Source organism: Aethalodelphis obliquidens, unplaced genomic scaffold (assembly GCF_003676395.1).
Source record: "Aethalodelphis obliquidens isolate GAN/ISIS:26980383/991018 unplaced genomic scaffold, ASM367639v1 scaffold51, whole genome shotgun sequence".
Taxonomy (NCBI): Eukaryota; Metazoa; Chordata; class Mammalia; order Artiodactyla; family Delphinidae; genus Aethalodelphis; species Aethalodelphis obliquidens.
The window spans coordinates 11,958,601-11,971,777 of record NW_020837995.1 but is presented as its reverse complement, the minus strand read 5'-3'; the positions used below and the strand labels follow the sequence as shown (position 1 = coordinate 11,971,777).

Here is a 13,177-nt window from a genome sequence, read left to right as displayed (position 1 = left end):
AGAAAACCAGACTTGGAGCAGATAGCATGTGTGGTTATGTTGGCTATCTCTTACCCTACCAGTTCATCACAGGTTCCTGCTCTTTGGTAGACTGACACCCTGTTTCCATGAGGAGGTGGTCTGTCTTCCAAATGGCTGCCCTGAATCTTTCAGTAAGGAACTCCAATTGGAGTGAAAATAAATCCATAGTATATGTGGGATTGTTGTGTTTTCTCTCGTGGAGCCAGTGATGGAGAGCCTTGCTCTGGTTATAATCAGGTAGAAAAACCCTGTGATCCCTGAGGGCTTAGTGGGTGTTAGTCTAGAGGTTCAGGAAATGGGACAGGCCAAGCCACAACATACGCAAGGAGTGTCAACAGCCAATCTTTCACTTTTATGTAATGCCTGATTTCTTTCCTAATGAATAACTTTTTTCATAATGTGGGTTGAGGGGTTTTTGGTTTTGTTTTATTTTTCTGGTGATCATAAAGTAACATGTTTCATTGTTAAAAAATAATAATTAAAAAAATAGGAAGCCACAGACAACTATCAAGATAACACCTCAATAGGTAGATAGCTTAAGTGAACAGGAAGATAACTATCCATAGGGAACTCTTGATATGTTTTAATATATTTTGTTCTAGTTATTTTCTCTATACTTTTTTTAAACCTAGTCAATATTGTATTTCATTCATCCAACAAATATTTATTTATCCCCTACCTGTGACAGTCTGTAAGTGCTAGGGATATAACCAGAAACATCTATGTATTTGTATATTGTGTTTTTTCATATAGTAATTATAACATAAGAATTTTCCTATGTTCTTAGAGACAATGACCATTTTATGTCTACATAATATTTCATTGTATAGAAATACTCTTATTTAATTTACTATCCTCTCATTTTTTGACATTAAGGCTGTTTTCAATGTTTCCTGTTATAAATAATAATCTTGAGTATATTTGAACATAAAATTTTTGTGCTTGTTTCAGATTATTTCCTTAGTACAGATAGGTTCCTGGATATAAAATTCCTGGGTCTGGGGTTATGTGCATTTTGAAGGTTCTTTGTTTTTTTTTTTTTTTTTTTTTTTGAAGGTTCTTGATATAAGGCTAGATTGCTTTCCAGGAGGGTTACACCATTCTTTTCTGTAAGTCCCAGCTTCTGTGCACACTGACCAGTTCTGTGCTTGAGGATGAATATGTTTAAAAATCATTGCTGATTTGATAGGTGATATATGGCATCTAATTACTATTTTAATTTGCATTTCTTTATTGCTAATGAATTATATATTTTTATGTGTCAGACATTTATATTTCCTTGTTTGTAAAATGGTTATTTCTTTTGTCCATTTATCTGTTACAGTCAGTATTTTGGGCTTTTGTATTGATATGAGCTCTTTGTTGAAGGCATTAATTGTTAGGTTGTCATCTGTTGTTGATTTTTCCCCTTGTTCATTACTACCTTTCAATTTTCTTTGTTTGAATGGAAGTTTTTATTTTTATGTGGACAAATCTTTCTTTTTTTTCCTTTGTGACGTTTTCCCATTGCTCTTAAACTTAGAAAATCCTTCTTACTGTGGACAGAGTTAAAAATTAAGTTTCTTTCTCAGAATTATGTAATCCTTAGTTTAGTATTTCTCTCTCTCAAGGAGAAAAAATGTACTCTCTTATTTTTCAGATCCCAAACTGATCTTCCAGGCTAGCCTTGCAAATGCTCAGATACTGATTCCCAGCAACCAGGCCAGTGTAAGCAGTATGCTATTGGAAGGACATACCCTCCTGGCCCTTGCTACCACAATGTATGCCCCTGGGGGCGTCAGCCAGGTACAGACAGCACTTTTACCTGTTATGGCAAAATAGGACTGATTTTAAATTTAGCAGAAATATCGGTGGATTTTCTAGGTCTCAGTTGATAATTAAAATATAACCACTTACAAGTATTTCATTAGGTTAAAGAGCATAAAACAAGGGTGAATTTTTAAACTTTATATCGTATCCTCTTAAGTTGAAAGGAGACTACTATAGTCAACCCTCCATATTCGGGGGTTCTGCATCCACAGATATGGAGGGCTGACTGTACTACAGCATTTTATATGAGGGACTTGAACATCCTTGGATTCTGGCATCTGTGGGGGTCTTGGAACCAATCACCTGTGGATACCAAGGGGCAACTGAATGTTGTATAGTGATTTTTTTCCCGTTTATTTGTTCTCTAATACTCCAGGTTTGTTTTCAGGATAGAATCAAGATCTAATTGCTCCTTGGAGTAAGTATACTTTAAATCTGTGACTTGGGAATTATTCTCTGTTATTTGACCTCTTTGAGAGTTAAAAAGGAAATCATAATTTTTAGCTACCCTTAAAAACTCTTTTGAGGAATCCAGTGAAAAGTTGCCCGTCTCTGCTTTTTTGAAAGTATAGTGTGGCTGGTTAGAGGGAACTTAAGAATGCTGTTAAACATCTAATCTGCAAAAGTTTGTTACTGATGCTAGCTTAATTTAATACCACCTCTTTTAGATTGTTGCAGTATACCTTAACTTCATGGTTATTTATTCTTCCTGTTTTTGATCACCTGTCAGAAATCAGTCAGAATAACTTGAGACCTGAGAGGAAAGGACCTAAGAGTCATCTAGTCTAGTAGGTTTTTTTCTTGTAAAATATTTACTATTTAATATCTGAAATTTTTAAATATTGTAGTAGAGCCTTTTTTCAAACAGCTTTTCCTTATGCAGTTTGAAAACCACTGATCTAGCTGAACTTTCTAATTCTGTAGATGAGGAAACTGAAGCCTGCCTGATATTAAATATCTAGACCAAGGTCACACAGCTAGTTTGTCTTAGAACCAGAACTAGAACTATTGGCTACTGACTCCTTGTCCAGTGCTGTTTTCTCTACCACCTATTATATCAAGCTAACCTTGTTTCACAGGCTACTTATGAAAAAAGGACTTAAATTTGGAGAAGAGAAAAACATTATTCTATACCATGTTATCTCTTTATTTAGGTTGTTCAGAATGAAGAAAATGAGAACTGTGTGAAGAAAGTAGATCCCCAGCTACTGAAGATGGCATTAACTCCTTACCCCAAGCTTAAAACTGCTCTCTTCCCACAGTACACTGCCCCTAGTGTCCTGCCACCAGATATTACACTCTACCACCTGATTCAGGTACAGTATTTAGGAGTATCAGTCAGCGTTCAGCCAGGAAAACAGGAACCACTCTGGGTCTTCCAAATGGAGGACATTTAATATAGGGAATTACTTAGAATGATAGCAAAACGGAGAAACCAAACGTGTGATGATGAGACAACCCAAAAATTAACAAAGAAGGAAGCAGTCAACACCCCCTAAGGCTGCAAGAAAGTGGTGTTGTCTGAACCCAACAGCTGTAGCCTCTCTGGGAGCTAAAATCACAACCGGGCTACCTACTGGGAGCTGGGATGAGAGGGTAGGGCTGGAACCATGCAAGAGATGCCCTAGAAAATAAAGAAGGGGAAAATATCTTGGTTTCTCCCCTCTTGCCACTTTTAATCTCCCATGTTGTCTCTCATGGCTATACCTATCTGGTAGCCAGAGGGCAAGTGAGTTTGGGAAATGCAGTTCTCCGCAGTTCAGGGCAGAACATGGGAAAGGTAGAAATGGATCTGAGAGCAGACAGATAGTTGGCCAGCATACTTGTCTGCTACTTTCATTGAAAGCTGCTTCATTCTACCACTGATAATTTCTGTCTCTTCTCAGTGAATAGGGCTGTTTATTTATTTAAGTCACCTTTAGGACAAAGACCTCTGTAAGAATGTGAGAGACTTCCCTGGTGGTCCAGTGGTTAAGAATCCACCTTCCAATGCAGGAGATGCGGGTTTGATCCCTGGTCAGGGAACTAAGATCCCACATGCCGCACGGTCAGCTAAGCCTGTGTGACGCAACTACAGAGCCTGTACGCCTCAAGTAGAGGGAAGCCCACTTGCCACAACTAGAGAGCCCACATGCCGCAGCCAAAAACAATAAATTAAAAAAAAAAAATGTGAGAGAGCTATGAACCCTCTTCCCAGAAAAGTTGCACATAATTTTGCTTATATTTCAGAGGAATTCACAGATTCCCTGAAACCTATCCTGGGATCCTCAATTAAGGACACCTTCTTTTGCTCATTTCTCATTTCAAAAGGCTTTTGCTTTTTTTCCTGGGTACCAATATTCCTATAGTGTCTTCAGTTCAATCTAAACTCTATAATCCTATGAAGGTACAAAACCTCTCTTACTCTAATGTGAAATTTTTTAGGGTACAGACTGGTGGTACTTAAAAATGTAGTCCCCAGGCAGGTGCGAGTCCATGAACTGCTTGTTGCTTGTATGTGTCAGCAGGGTTGGTTTTTTTTTTTTTTTTTTGGTTCGTTTGTTTTGTTTTGATTTTATGTAGCAAGACTTTCTCAAAGAAGGAAGCAGTAAGCTAGATTTATGTTTATCACAAGCTTCTTATCTCATTGCAGGTCAGCACTTTGAGTAACATTGGTATATAAACTAGATATAAGTAGATTATATAAAAACATAGTTTTACTACCTAAAGTGGATTCAATCAGCCTAAAACATAAGAGGTTTCAGGTTGTTCTTTGTTCTGTTTTCAGGTTGACTGATGCAGTTATTTAGTCCTGTTATTTTAGGAAGAGTATTCCTTCCTTAATAGACCACAAGATTTAAAATTAAAGCTGCTTTGGAATTCCATGGCAGTCCAGTGGTTAGGACTTGGCACTTTCACTGCCATGGCCCAGGTTCAATCCCTGGTCTGGGAACTAAGAATTAATAAGTAAATACATACATACATATATACATACATAAATACATAAATAAAATTAAAGCTGCTCTTTTCTTAGCCATCCAGATCTTGGCCTAAGAGTTCTGTTGTCTCCTATATCCCTCCCACCATCTATTTACTGTCTTTGCTAAACCTTTGGCCTACAGATTTCAAAACAGCCAGCGCTCCTTGCTCTCAAACCTTTTCTGACTGACCTGATCTTAGTTGGCTGTTTTTTCTTTGCTGTTGTTAGTGATGATTTGTTCATCACATTCCTTTAACCCTTGATCTAGTTGTCTCACTCTTTCCTGACCTGCCTCAGCACACCTTGTTGTATTTACGGTGGTAACATTTTCTAGCCTCTCAGTCCTCTTGCCTTTTGATTCCAAAGGACTTCTAAAGCCATTTTTACATTATAATTGATGCTGGTTCTATCAAAAGAGAGTATACTTTGCAGACACAGTTTGAAGTGCGGAGAGTCTTTAAAAGGAACATAGCCAGTTCTATTTTTATTAATGTAGAAAAATGTCTCATATGCTCTGTGTTCAAAGAATTTATGTCTAGAAGGATAAAAGTTTTTAATTGCCCTGAAGAAGGGAAGCCGAACTGCCTGTGAAGCTCTTTCATATGATTTTGTTTACTTCACTTTAGAATCAATTAACTTTTAACTCTGATTTGACTTTTCCCCTTTTTCAGTCATTATTGCCCTTTGATCCTAGCAGATTGTTTGGCTGGCAGTCTGCCAACACACTGACTATAGGAGGTAAGTCATTATGGATTCTTCTTGCTGTAGAAGCATTTCAGCAGTGTTGACAGAAGTTCATTTTTGTAAAGCCAACCTAGTTTCCCCCCTGCTTTCTATTTTAAATATAAAGGCATATTCCACTGGAAAACATTTTCTTTTTTCTTTTTTTTAAATTGAAATATCGTTGATTTACAGTATTATGTTAGTTTCAGGTGTACAGCACAGTGATTCAGTTGTATATATATTCTTTCTCTGATTCTTTTCCCTTATAGATTATTACAAAATATTGAATATAGTGCCCTGTGCTATACAGTAGGTCATTGTTGGTTATCCGTTTTATATATAATAGTGTGTATCTGTTAATCCCAACCTCCTAACTTATCCCTCCCCACCCTTTCCCCTTTGATAACCATAAGTTTGTTTTCTGTGTCTGAGTCTCTTTCTGTTTTGTAAATAAGTTCATTTGTATCATTTATTTAGATTCCACATATAAGCTATATCATATGATATTTGTCTTTGTCTGACTTATTTCACTTAGTATGATAATCTCTAGGTCCATCCCTGTTGCTGCAGATGGCATTACTTCATTTTTTATGGCTCTCTGTCTCTCTCTCTCTCTATATATATATGTCACATTTTCTTTATTCATTTATTTGCTGATGGACATCTAGGTTGCTTCCATGTCTTGGCTATTGTAAACAGTGATGCAGTGAACTTTGGGGTGCTTGTATCTTTTCTGATTATACAGAAAATTATACAGAAAAAAATCAGAAAAAATCTGATTATACAGAAAAAATCTGATTATACAGAAAAAAATCTACATCTGTAACTCTATTTCTGTCTTGTAGATAAGTTCATTTATACCTTTTTTTAAGATTCTACATATAAGCAATATCATATGATATTTGTCTTTGTCTGACTTACTTCACTCAGTATGACAATCTCTGGGTCCATCCATGTTGCTGCAAATGGCATTATTTCATTCTTTTTTATGGCTGAGTAATATTCCATTATATATATATGTACCACATCTTCTCTATCCATTCCTCTGTTGATGGACATTTAGGTTGCTTCCATGTCCTGGCTATTGTAAATAGTGCTGCAGTGACCATTGGGGTGCATGTATCTTTTAAAATTATGGCTTTCTCTGGATATATGCCTAGGAGTGGGATTGCTGGATCATATGGTAGCTCTATTTTTAGTTTTTTAAGGAACCTCTATACTGTTTTCCATAGTGGCTGTACTAATTTACATTCTCCCCAACAGTGTAGAAGGGTTCCTTTTTCTCCACACCCTCTCCAGCATTTATTATTTTTAGACTTTTTATGATGGCCATTCTGACCATAGTAAGGTGATACCTCATGGTAGTTTTGATGGAAAACATTTTCTAGGAAGCTGAATTGAAAACATACTGTGAGTTAAAAGTCGTTGTATGAGGTCACTAGTGCTTTACTTGCTGGGGAATGTAATATAGACCTTCTGCTTAAATTTCTCCCTTTCCAAAAATCCTTGTTGACTTGCACTATAGTATTATAAAGGTTAAGAGCATAGGTGTTGGCATTAGACAAATCCTGGCTCTACCATGTAATAGCTGTATGACCTTGGGCAACTGATTTAAAACTTCTCTTCAGTTTTCTATAAAATAAGTAAGTGACAGTGTCCACCTCACATGTTACATGAGAATGAAAGGAGACAAGGCATTTAAAAAGCTGTTGCAGTTCCTGACACATGGTAAGCACCAGATGCGCACACACTGCCATCCTCTCTAGACCATAAAACTTCCCCTGATTTTTTTTTTATGTGTTGTTCTTAAACTCTGCTTTTTCTATTTCTTTTTTACTTATTCATTTTGAATTAGCCTTTAATATCATATTACCTGTGGTGCCTCTGCCTACATTACTCTAAAGGAGGCTTCAAATTAGTACTTTTCCCATAATATATACCTTGTAATATATGCCCTGTAAATATTTATTGACTTATGTAAAAGTGCATTTTCTAATGTGTCAGTTTTATAAGTTCAAATTTCAATATATTGAATTTACCTAGTGCCTAGTGCAGTGCCGGGCCTATAATAGATATTCAATCGATATTTGTTCAGTGCAGGATAAAGTAGTGCTTATTGCATTTTCAAGTGAAAATACTCATTCTAATCTCAGTGAGGTCACCGGAGAGTAGACAGAATCCCCTGTACTGTTCTAATGCCTCCAACTCCATCAGCCAGAGTCCTGAGGCCCTGGTGGAGATGGAACACTCTACTGGGTACACAGAGGAAGCTGAAGGCATGTTCCCTGCCTGATTTTTAGAAGTTTAAAGCATATTTGAGGAAATAAAGCACAAATTAAATGAAACAATTATCATGAAGACATAATACGGATTTTTTAAATTGGAGAGTTGTATTTAATTAGAATGTTGACTTCTTTTATCATATGGTTTTACCACTGAAAGTGGCCACATGGCAACTGCGTGGTGATTTGGCTTCTGCAGCAGGCCAGAGAAAAATTTCTCTTCAGGTAGAATTTTCTCTGATACAAACTCTCCATACTAGCCACCAAACCACTAAAAATTCAGGGTCTTATTTGAATAAAAACTCAAGTTTGTTCATTCAGCTTTATATGAACTCAGCAAATATTGAATGAATGAATGGTTTTATATGTAATTGTAAGTTACCAGAGTCACTCTGATCTTACAAAGAATACAGATAAGGCGTGTGACAGTTTTTTAATCTCAAAGGAGGTATACTTTTAAATAATAGCTTTGTAAGATGACAGACTCCTCTAAAGTCTTCAAGTCCCGTTTTTTTAATAAGAGCTAAGTCACAATATAAAAAGCCCTTGGAATTCCATGGGAGGGATACAACTTTATTTCAGAAATAAGCTTTGAACTTTGAAAATAAGAGCAGATGCACTGTTAACAGTTCAAAATGTTGTTTTGTCTCGTTTTTTTAATAGGTAGTAAGCAGTTAACTGTTCCTATCAGGCCCTAACTTTGTTTCATACCAACTTTTCACATCCAAATATCTTTTGACTTCGTATTTTTCTAAAAAGATAAAAAAAATTTTTTTCTGCTTTTTTCGTGGACACAGAGGAACTTTGACTACTCTGCTGGTCTTGGAAAGTTGGTGTCATGATGTAGATAATAAGGTGCTCTATGAATCCAACATCAGAAAGTACAGGTAGTGATAACAAAAGTTTATTAGGAGGGTATTAATATGGAGAAAAAGATGTTCTTCTCAAAGTATTTGTTGGAGAAAGGTACAGTGAGTTGGCCTTGGTGAATAGAGGATTCATATAAATATGAGCTGCATGAATGAATTAAAAAGCTACACTTGCAAATCATTAGCAGAGATTTTGTAGTTAAAGGGTTATTGCCACTGTGAACTTAATGGATCATCAGATACAAAATTAAAGCATCTAAAATAACAAGTAAGTTCAGTAGGGGAAAAGCATAGTTTATAAGTTTTGTTTTGGTTTTTTTTGTGGTATGTGGGCCTCTCACTGTTGTGGCCTCTCCCGTTGTGGAGCATAGGCTCTGGAGACGCAGGCTCAGCGGCCATGGCTCACGGGCCTAGCTGCTCCGCGGCATGTGGGATCTTCCCAGACCGGGGCACGATCCCGTGTCCCCTGCTTCGGCAGGTGGACTCTCAACCACTGCGCCACCAGGGAAGCCCCTGTTTATAAGTTTTTATGTAGCTTCTCAGGTACACATTTTTGTATAAAATGAGGGCTACCTCCACATATTAAAATAAAATTATTACATCTTGGTGGTTCAAAGTGATACACAGTGGTACAAAATGATTACAGCAACCAGTTTTCTTTTACCATTGCAGAGTAAAGTTTTCCACATGCAGATCTGAAACTAATCATGGTGAGGTGCAGGGGATTAATACTGCTTCACTTTCCCCCCAGATGCAGCGAGTCAGCTCCCACATTTCTCTAGCCCTGACCTGGTTAATAAATATGCTATAGTAGAACGTCTGAATTTTGCTTATTATTTACATCATGGACGACCATCGTTTGCGTTTGGTACTTTTCTGGTTCAGGAATTAACCAAGAGCAAGACCCCCAAGCAGCTGTAAGTATTTAAAACATAATTTGTACTCTTAATAAAAGGCATATCTGTGTACTTTTACACATGCATATAAATGCATATAAAAAACCTATTGGAAACATACCACAGTTAGTAATTATATTTGACCGGGGAATTATATATATATGTATTTTTTCATTTGTGCTTTTCTGTATATCCCAGGTTTTTGGCATTTAGCTTGTCTTACTTTTGTGTTTTTTGTTTGTTTGTATTTTGGCCCGCGCCATGCAGCTTGCGGGATCTTAGTTCCCCCACCAGGGATTGAACCCATGCCCCCTGCAGTGGAAGCATGGAGTCCTAACCACTGGACCGCCAGGGAATTCCCTTACTTTTGTTAATAGGAAAAAAGATTAAAATATATTTTAAATAAGATAATAAATATATCTGAAAAGCATGTTTTTAAATAATGATCCAGGAGCTTGCCAAATGTTAGCAATTACTATAAAGAGGGAATTCTATAGTGAGATGTGAATTCTGTATTTAAGAGCTTGGTCTTTTATAATTCACTTTTATAAAGCACAGAATTGGGAGGAGTATTTGATATAATCAGCAGCTAAATACAGATTTATTTTATTTATTGTTTTATAGTTAACAAAATAATGCATCTTTATGTTAAAATATTTAAGTAGGTCAGAAGGGTGAAAAATGAAAGAAAAAAGTCCCTCATTCTCTCATCTTCATTCTACATGGTATATAAACATGGTTAATTTCTTGTGCATCTTTCCTCAAAATTTTTCTATTCATGTAAAAGTACATATATGAGTCGTTGAAAATGTATGTGCTTTATGATATCAAATTTTAGGTGGCATTAATTTTCTTGGTAGTTTGTGTACATACAATTAATAAGATCATAAGTTGGTAGTCTTTCATAAGTTCTATTCCACGTTCCCTGAATAAAGTTGGAAGCAAAAATAATTTGGACTATGAGTAGGCATTTTAGGAGAAGGTAAATATAAGGGAATAGGGGGCTATGGAGCCAGAAGGAGACTAAAAGCTACCTAGAACCTAAATGGATGTATATAAGGGGTGAAAAAGGGAAGGGGGAGGAAGTCAAAAATCGCATGCATCTGATGCTCCAAGTATCACTGATGTAATTCAATCTGCTTTTCCTGGTGAGAAAAAATGTTCACGTGCTCATGTGATTTTGATTCCTTTCTTTTTCAGAATCCAGCAAGTAGGCAATGAAGCCTATGTTTTAGGGCTCTCCTCCTTCCACATACCATCAATAGGAGCTGCCTGTGTTTGTTTCTTAGAACTGCTTGGCCTCGACAGCCTCAAGCTCAGAGTTGATATGAAAGTGGCCAATATAATTTTGAGCTACACGTGTAGAAATGAAGATGCTCAGTACAACTTTATCAGAGAGTCTCTAGGTACAGCACCTTTATGTCATTTGTTGAGAGGACAAGGGACAAATAGGTCTAAGGCATTGAATTGTGAGTGATTGGGGAGGAAACAGTTATCTTCTGTTTCATCCTTCTTCTGCAGAATTTTTGCACTTTATCTCACTTTATTGGGCCCTTTAATGGGTTTCTGAAATGTCTCTGGGCCATACTCTTCAAACAGAACTGCCCAGTTCCCGACCTTTTCTCTTGACCATATTTTGTTGTTTATATTTCTTATAGCTGAAAAACTATCTAAACTGGCTATGGGTGAAAAGTCAACCATAGAAGAATTGCTTGTTCTCTTAGAAGAAGGTATATGGGACAGCATTCAGCAGCAGGAAATAAAGAGGTTTGTGAGTTGCGATCCCAGCCTCTTTTCTAGCAAGCTTTATTGTTCCAATCTGTTTGCCTAGTCTTTCTGCCAACACATGTTTTCACCAGACCTTATCTTCTTACTCATCGAGCACATAACAGATTTCAATTGCATCTTGCCATCAGTAAAAGAAGGGTGAAGATAATGATTCCCTCTTTACAGATAGAGTTTCCAAGAGGTGGAGAAGAGCTTTGTCTCCTCTACTGTGCTGCTGGTCTGAGAAGTCTCTTAAGTGTTACATGTTGAAATCATTTCAGAAGGAGCACGATAGATGTCACAAAATTTGACTCTTAAGTGATGTCCTTGATTTTTTTCTTGCTAATGTATGTCCATATAATATATGGAAGGTGAGGTGACCGTCTGGCCACAAAAGCCCCTCTCCTTATACATTTATGTCATCTTTCCTCTGTGCTATTCTCCACTGGGGCTGACCCGCTACCCCGACCCTGGGAATGCACCATTCTCGTGTACCTCCTGTCACTGACTGTTCTCAGCAGTTTCCTTCTCAGCAGGTACCCTCCCCTTAGCAAGGAAGCCCAGGCACCGATCAGGGCTCTGATAGTCTAAAGTGAATCATGCAAGAGAATTAAGCACTCAGACAATTTCTTGAGTGACTATTTTTCTCAATTCTCCTAAAGATGGTGCATAGCTGGTTTGATAGATACTTGGTTGATAAAAAAGGAATGAATTTTGCCAGTATGCTAAGAAAGTTATTGTACATTATGGGTGAAAGAGTCCTTTTTTCCCCCAAAGCAGTCTAATAAGTATTTGTTGAAAGGCTTTTTAGAGAATATACTGTAGTTTATTTTTTACTAAGTTTCCAGTTTAAAGCTACATTTTAATGAGTTTTTTCCTCTTACCCCCCACCCCCACTCCCAATTATAGGTTATCCAGTGAATCCAGCAGCCAGTGGGCATTAGTGGTACAATTCTGCAGGCTCCACAATCTGAAACTGAGCACATCTTACCTTAGAGAATGTGCCAAAGCAAATGATTGGTTACAGTTTATTATTCACAGCCAACTCCATAATTACCACCCAGAGGAGGTAAGCAACCGATTGTTGCCAGTTTTTCAAGAAGAGAAATTGGAACACTTCTCAGAAGACAGTGTTCTTTCTGTTGTATATACATAGGCTTTTGTTTGCTATGATACTATTATTTTTACTAAGATTTCAGTGGGTTGGCTTCAGAGGACTAGTCATTACTACTAAAGAGCTGAAGGAAGAGTTTTTGTGACTCCAGATTGAATATGGAAACTTACTCAAACACAACAACTATGTAAAATTATATGGTCACCTCTGATGCAGTTCAGGGTGAGAAAGAACAATTGTGCCTATGCTTTTCTCCAACATTTTCAGCTCCAGCTGAAATTGGAAGTTGGTTGTCTTTTTTGATCATCAATCATCTAATATGTTTTCTAGGTGAAATCTCTTCTCCAATATTTCAGCCCTGTTCTTCAAGACCACTTAAGACTGGCTTTTGAGAACTTGCCCTCAGTGTCCAAGTCTAGAATGGACAGTGATCAAGTCTGCAACAAGTCCCCGCAGGAACTGCAAAGAAACAAAGTAGAGATGACTGATTTCTTTGAAATTCTGCTCCAGTGCTCAGAGGTGCCAAACTCCTGGTGCTGGCTCCTGGCAGAAGCAGTGAAACAACAGGCCCCAATCCTTAGTGTCCTGGCCTCATGTGTCCAGGTGAGAATCTTGAGAAGCCTACATTAGGGACTCAGAGGGCAGTAGAAAAAGTGGGAAGAGACAGGGAAGGCTGATAATCAGGGAGAATGTGAGGTGATGACAGTGAGGCCCTAGCATGTGCTTCCAAGGTCACT

General features: G+C 37.4%; 1 protein-coding gene across 5 annotated transcripts in view; it reads left to right on the top strand.

Annotated features, from left to right (window-relative positions):
• Positions 1-13,177, top strand: part of SPG11 (SPG11 vesicle trafficking associated, spatacsin) — a 77,009-nt gene that overhangs the window by 30,273 nt on the left and 33,559 nt on the right. For 4 of the 5 annotated variants that reach the window (XM_027084158.1, XM_027084155.1, XM_027084159.1 and 1 more), the window contains 8 exons: positions 1,661-1,806; positions 2,985-3,146; positions 5,461-5,527; positions 9,415-9,580; positions 10,760-11,028; positions 11,218-11,326; positions 12,236-12,395; positions 12,771-13,043. In XM_027084158.1, the coding sequence (XP_026939959.1) occupies positions 1,661-1,806; positions 2,985-3,146; positions 5,461-5,527; positions 9,415-9,580; positions 10,760-11,028; positions 11,218-11,326; positions 12,236-12,395; positions 12,771-13,043 (1,352 nt within the window). The remainder of the gene's footprint in view (positions 1-1,660; positions 1,807-2,984; positions 3,147-5,460; positions 5,528-9,414; positions 9,581-10,759; positions 11,029-11,217; positions 11,327-12,235; positions 12,396-12,770; positions 13,044-13,177) is intronic. The other variant, XM_027084156.1, reaches the window with a different exon arrangement.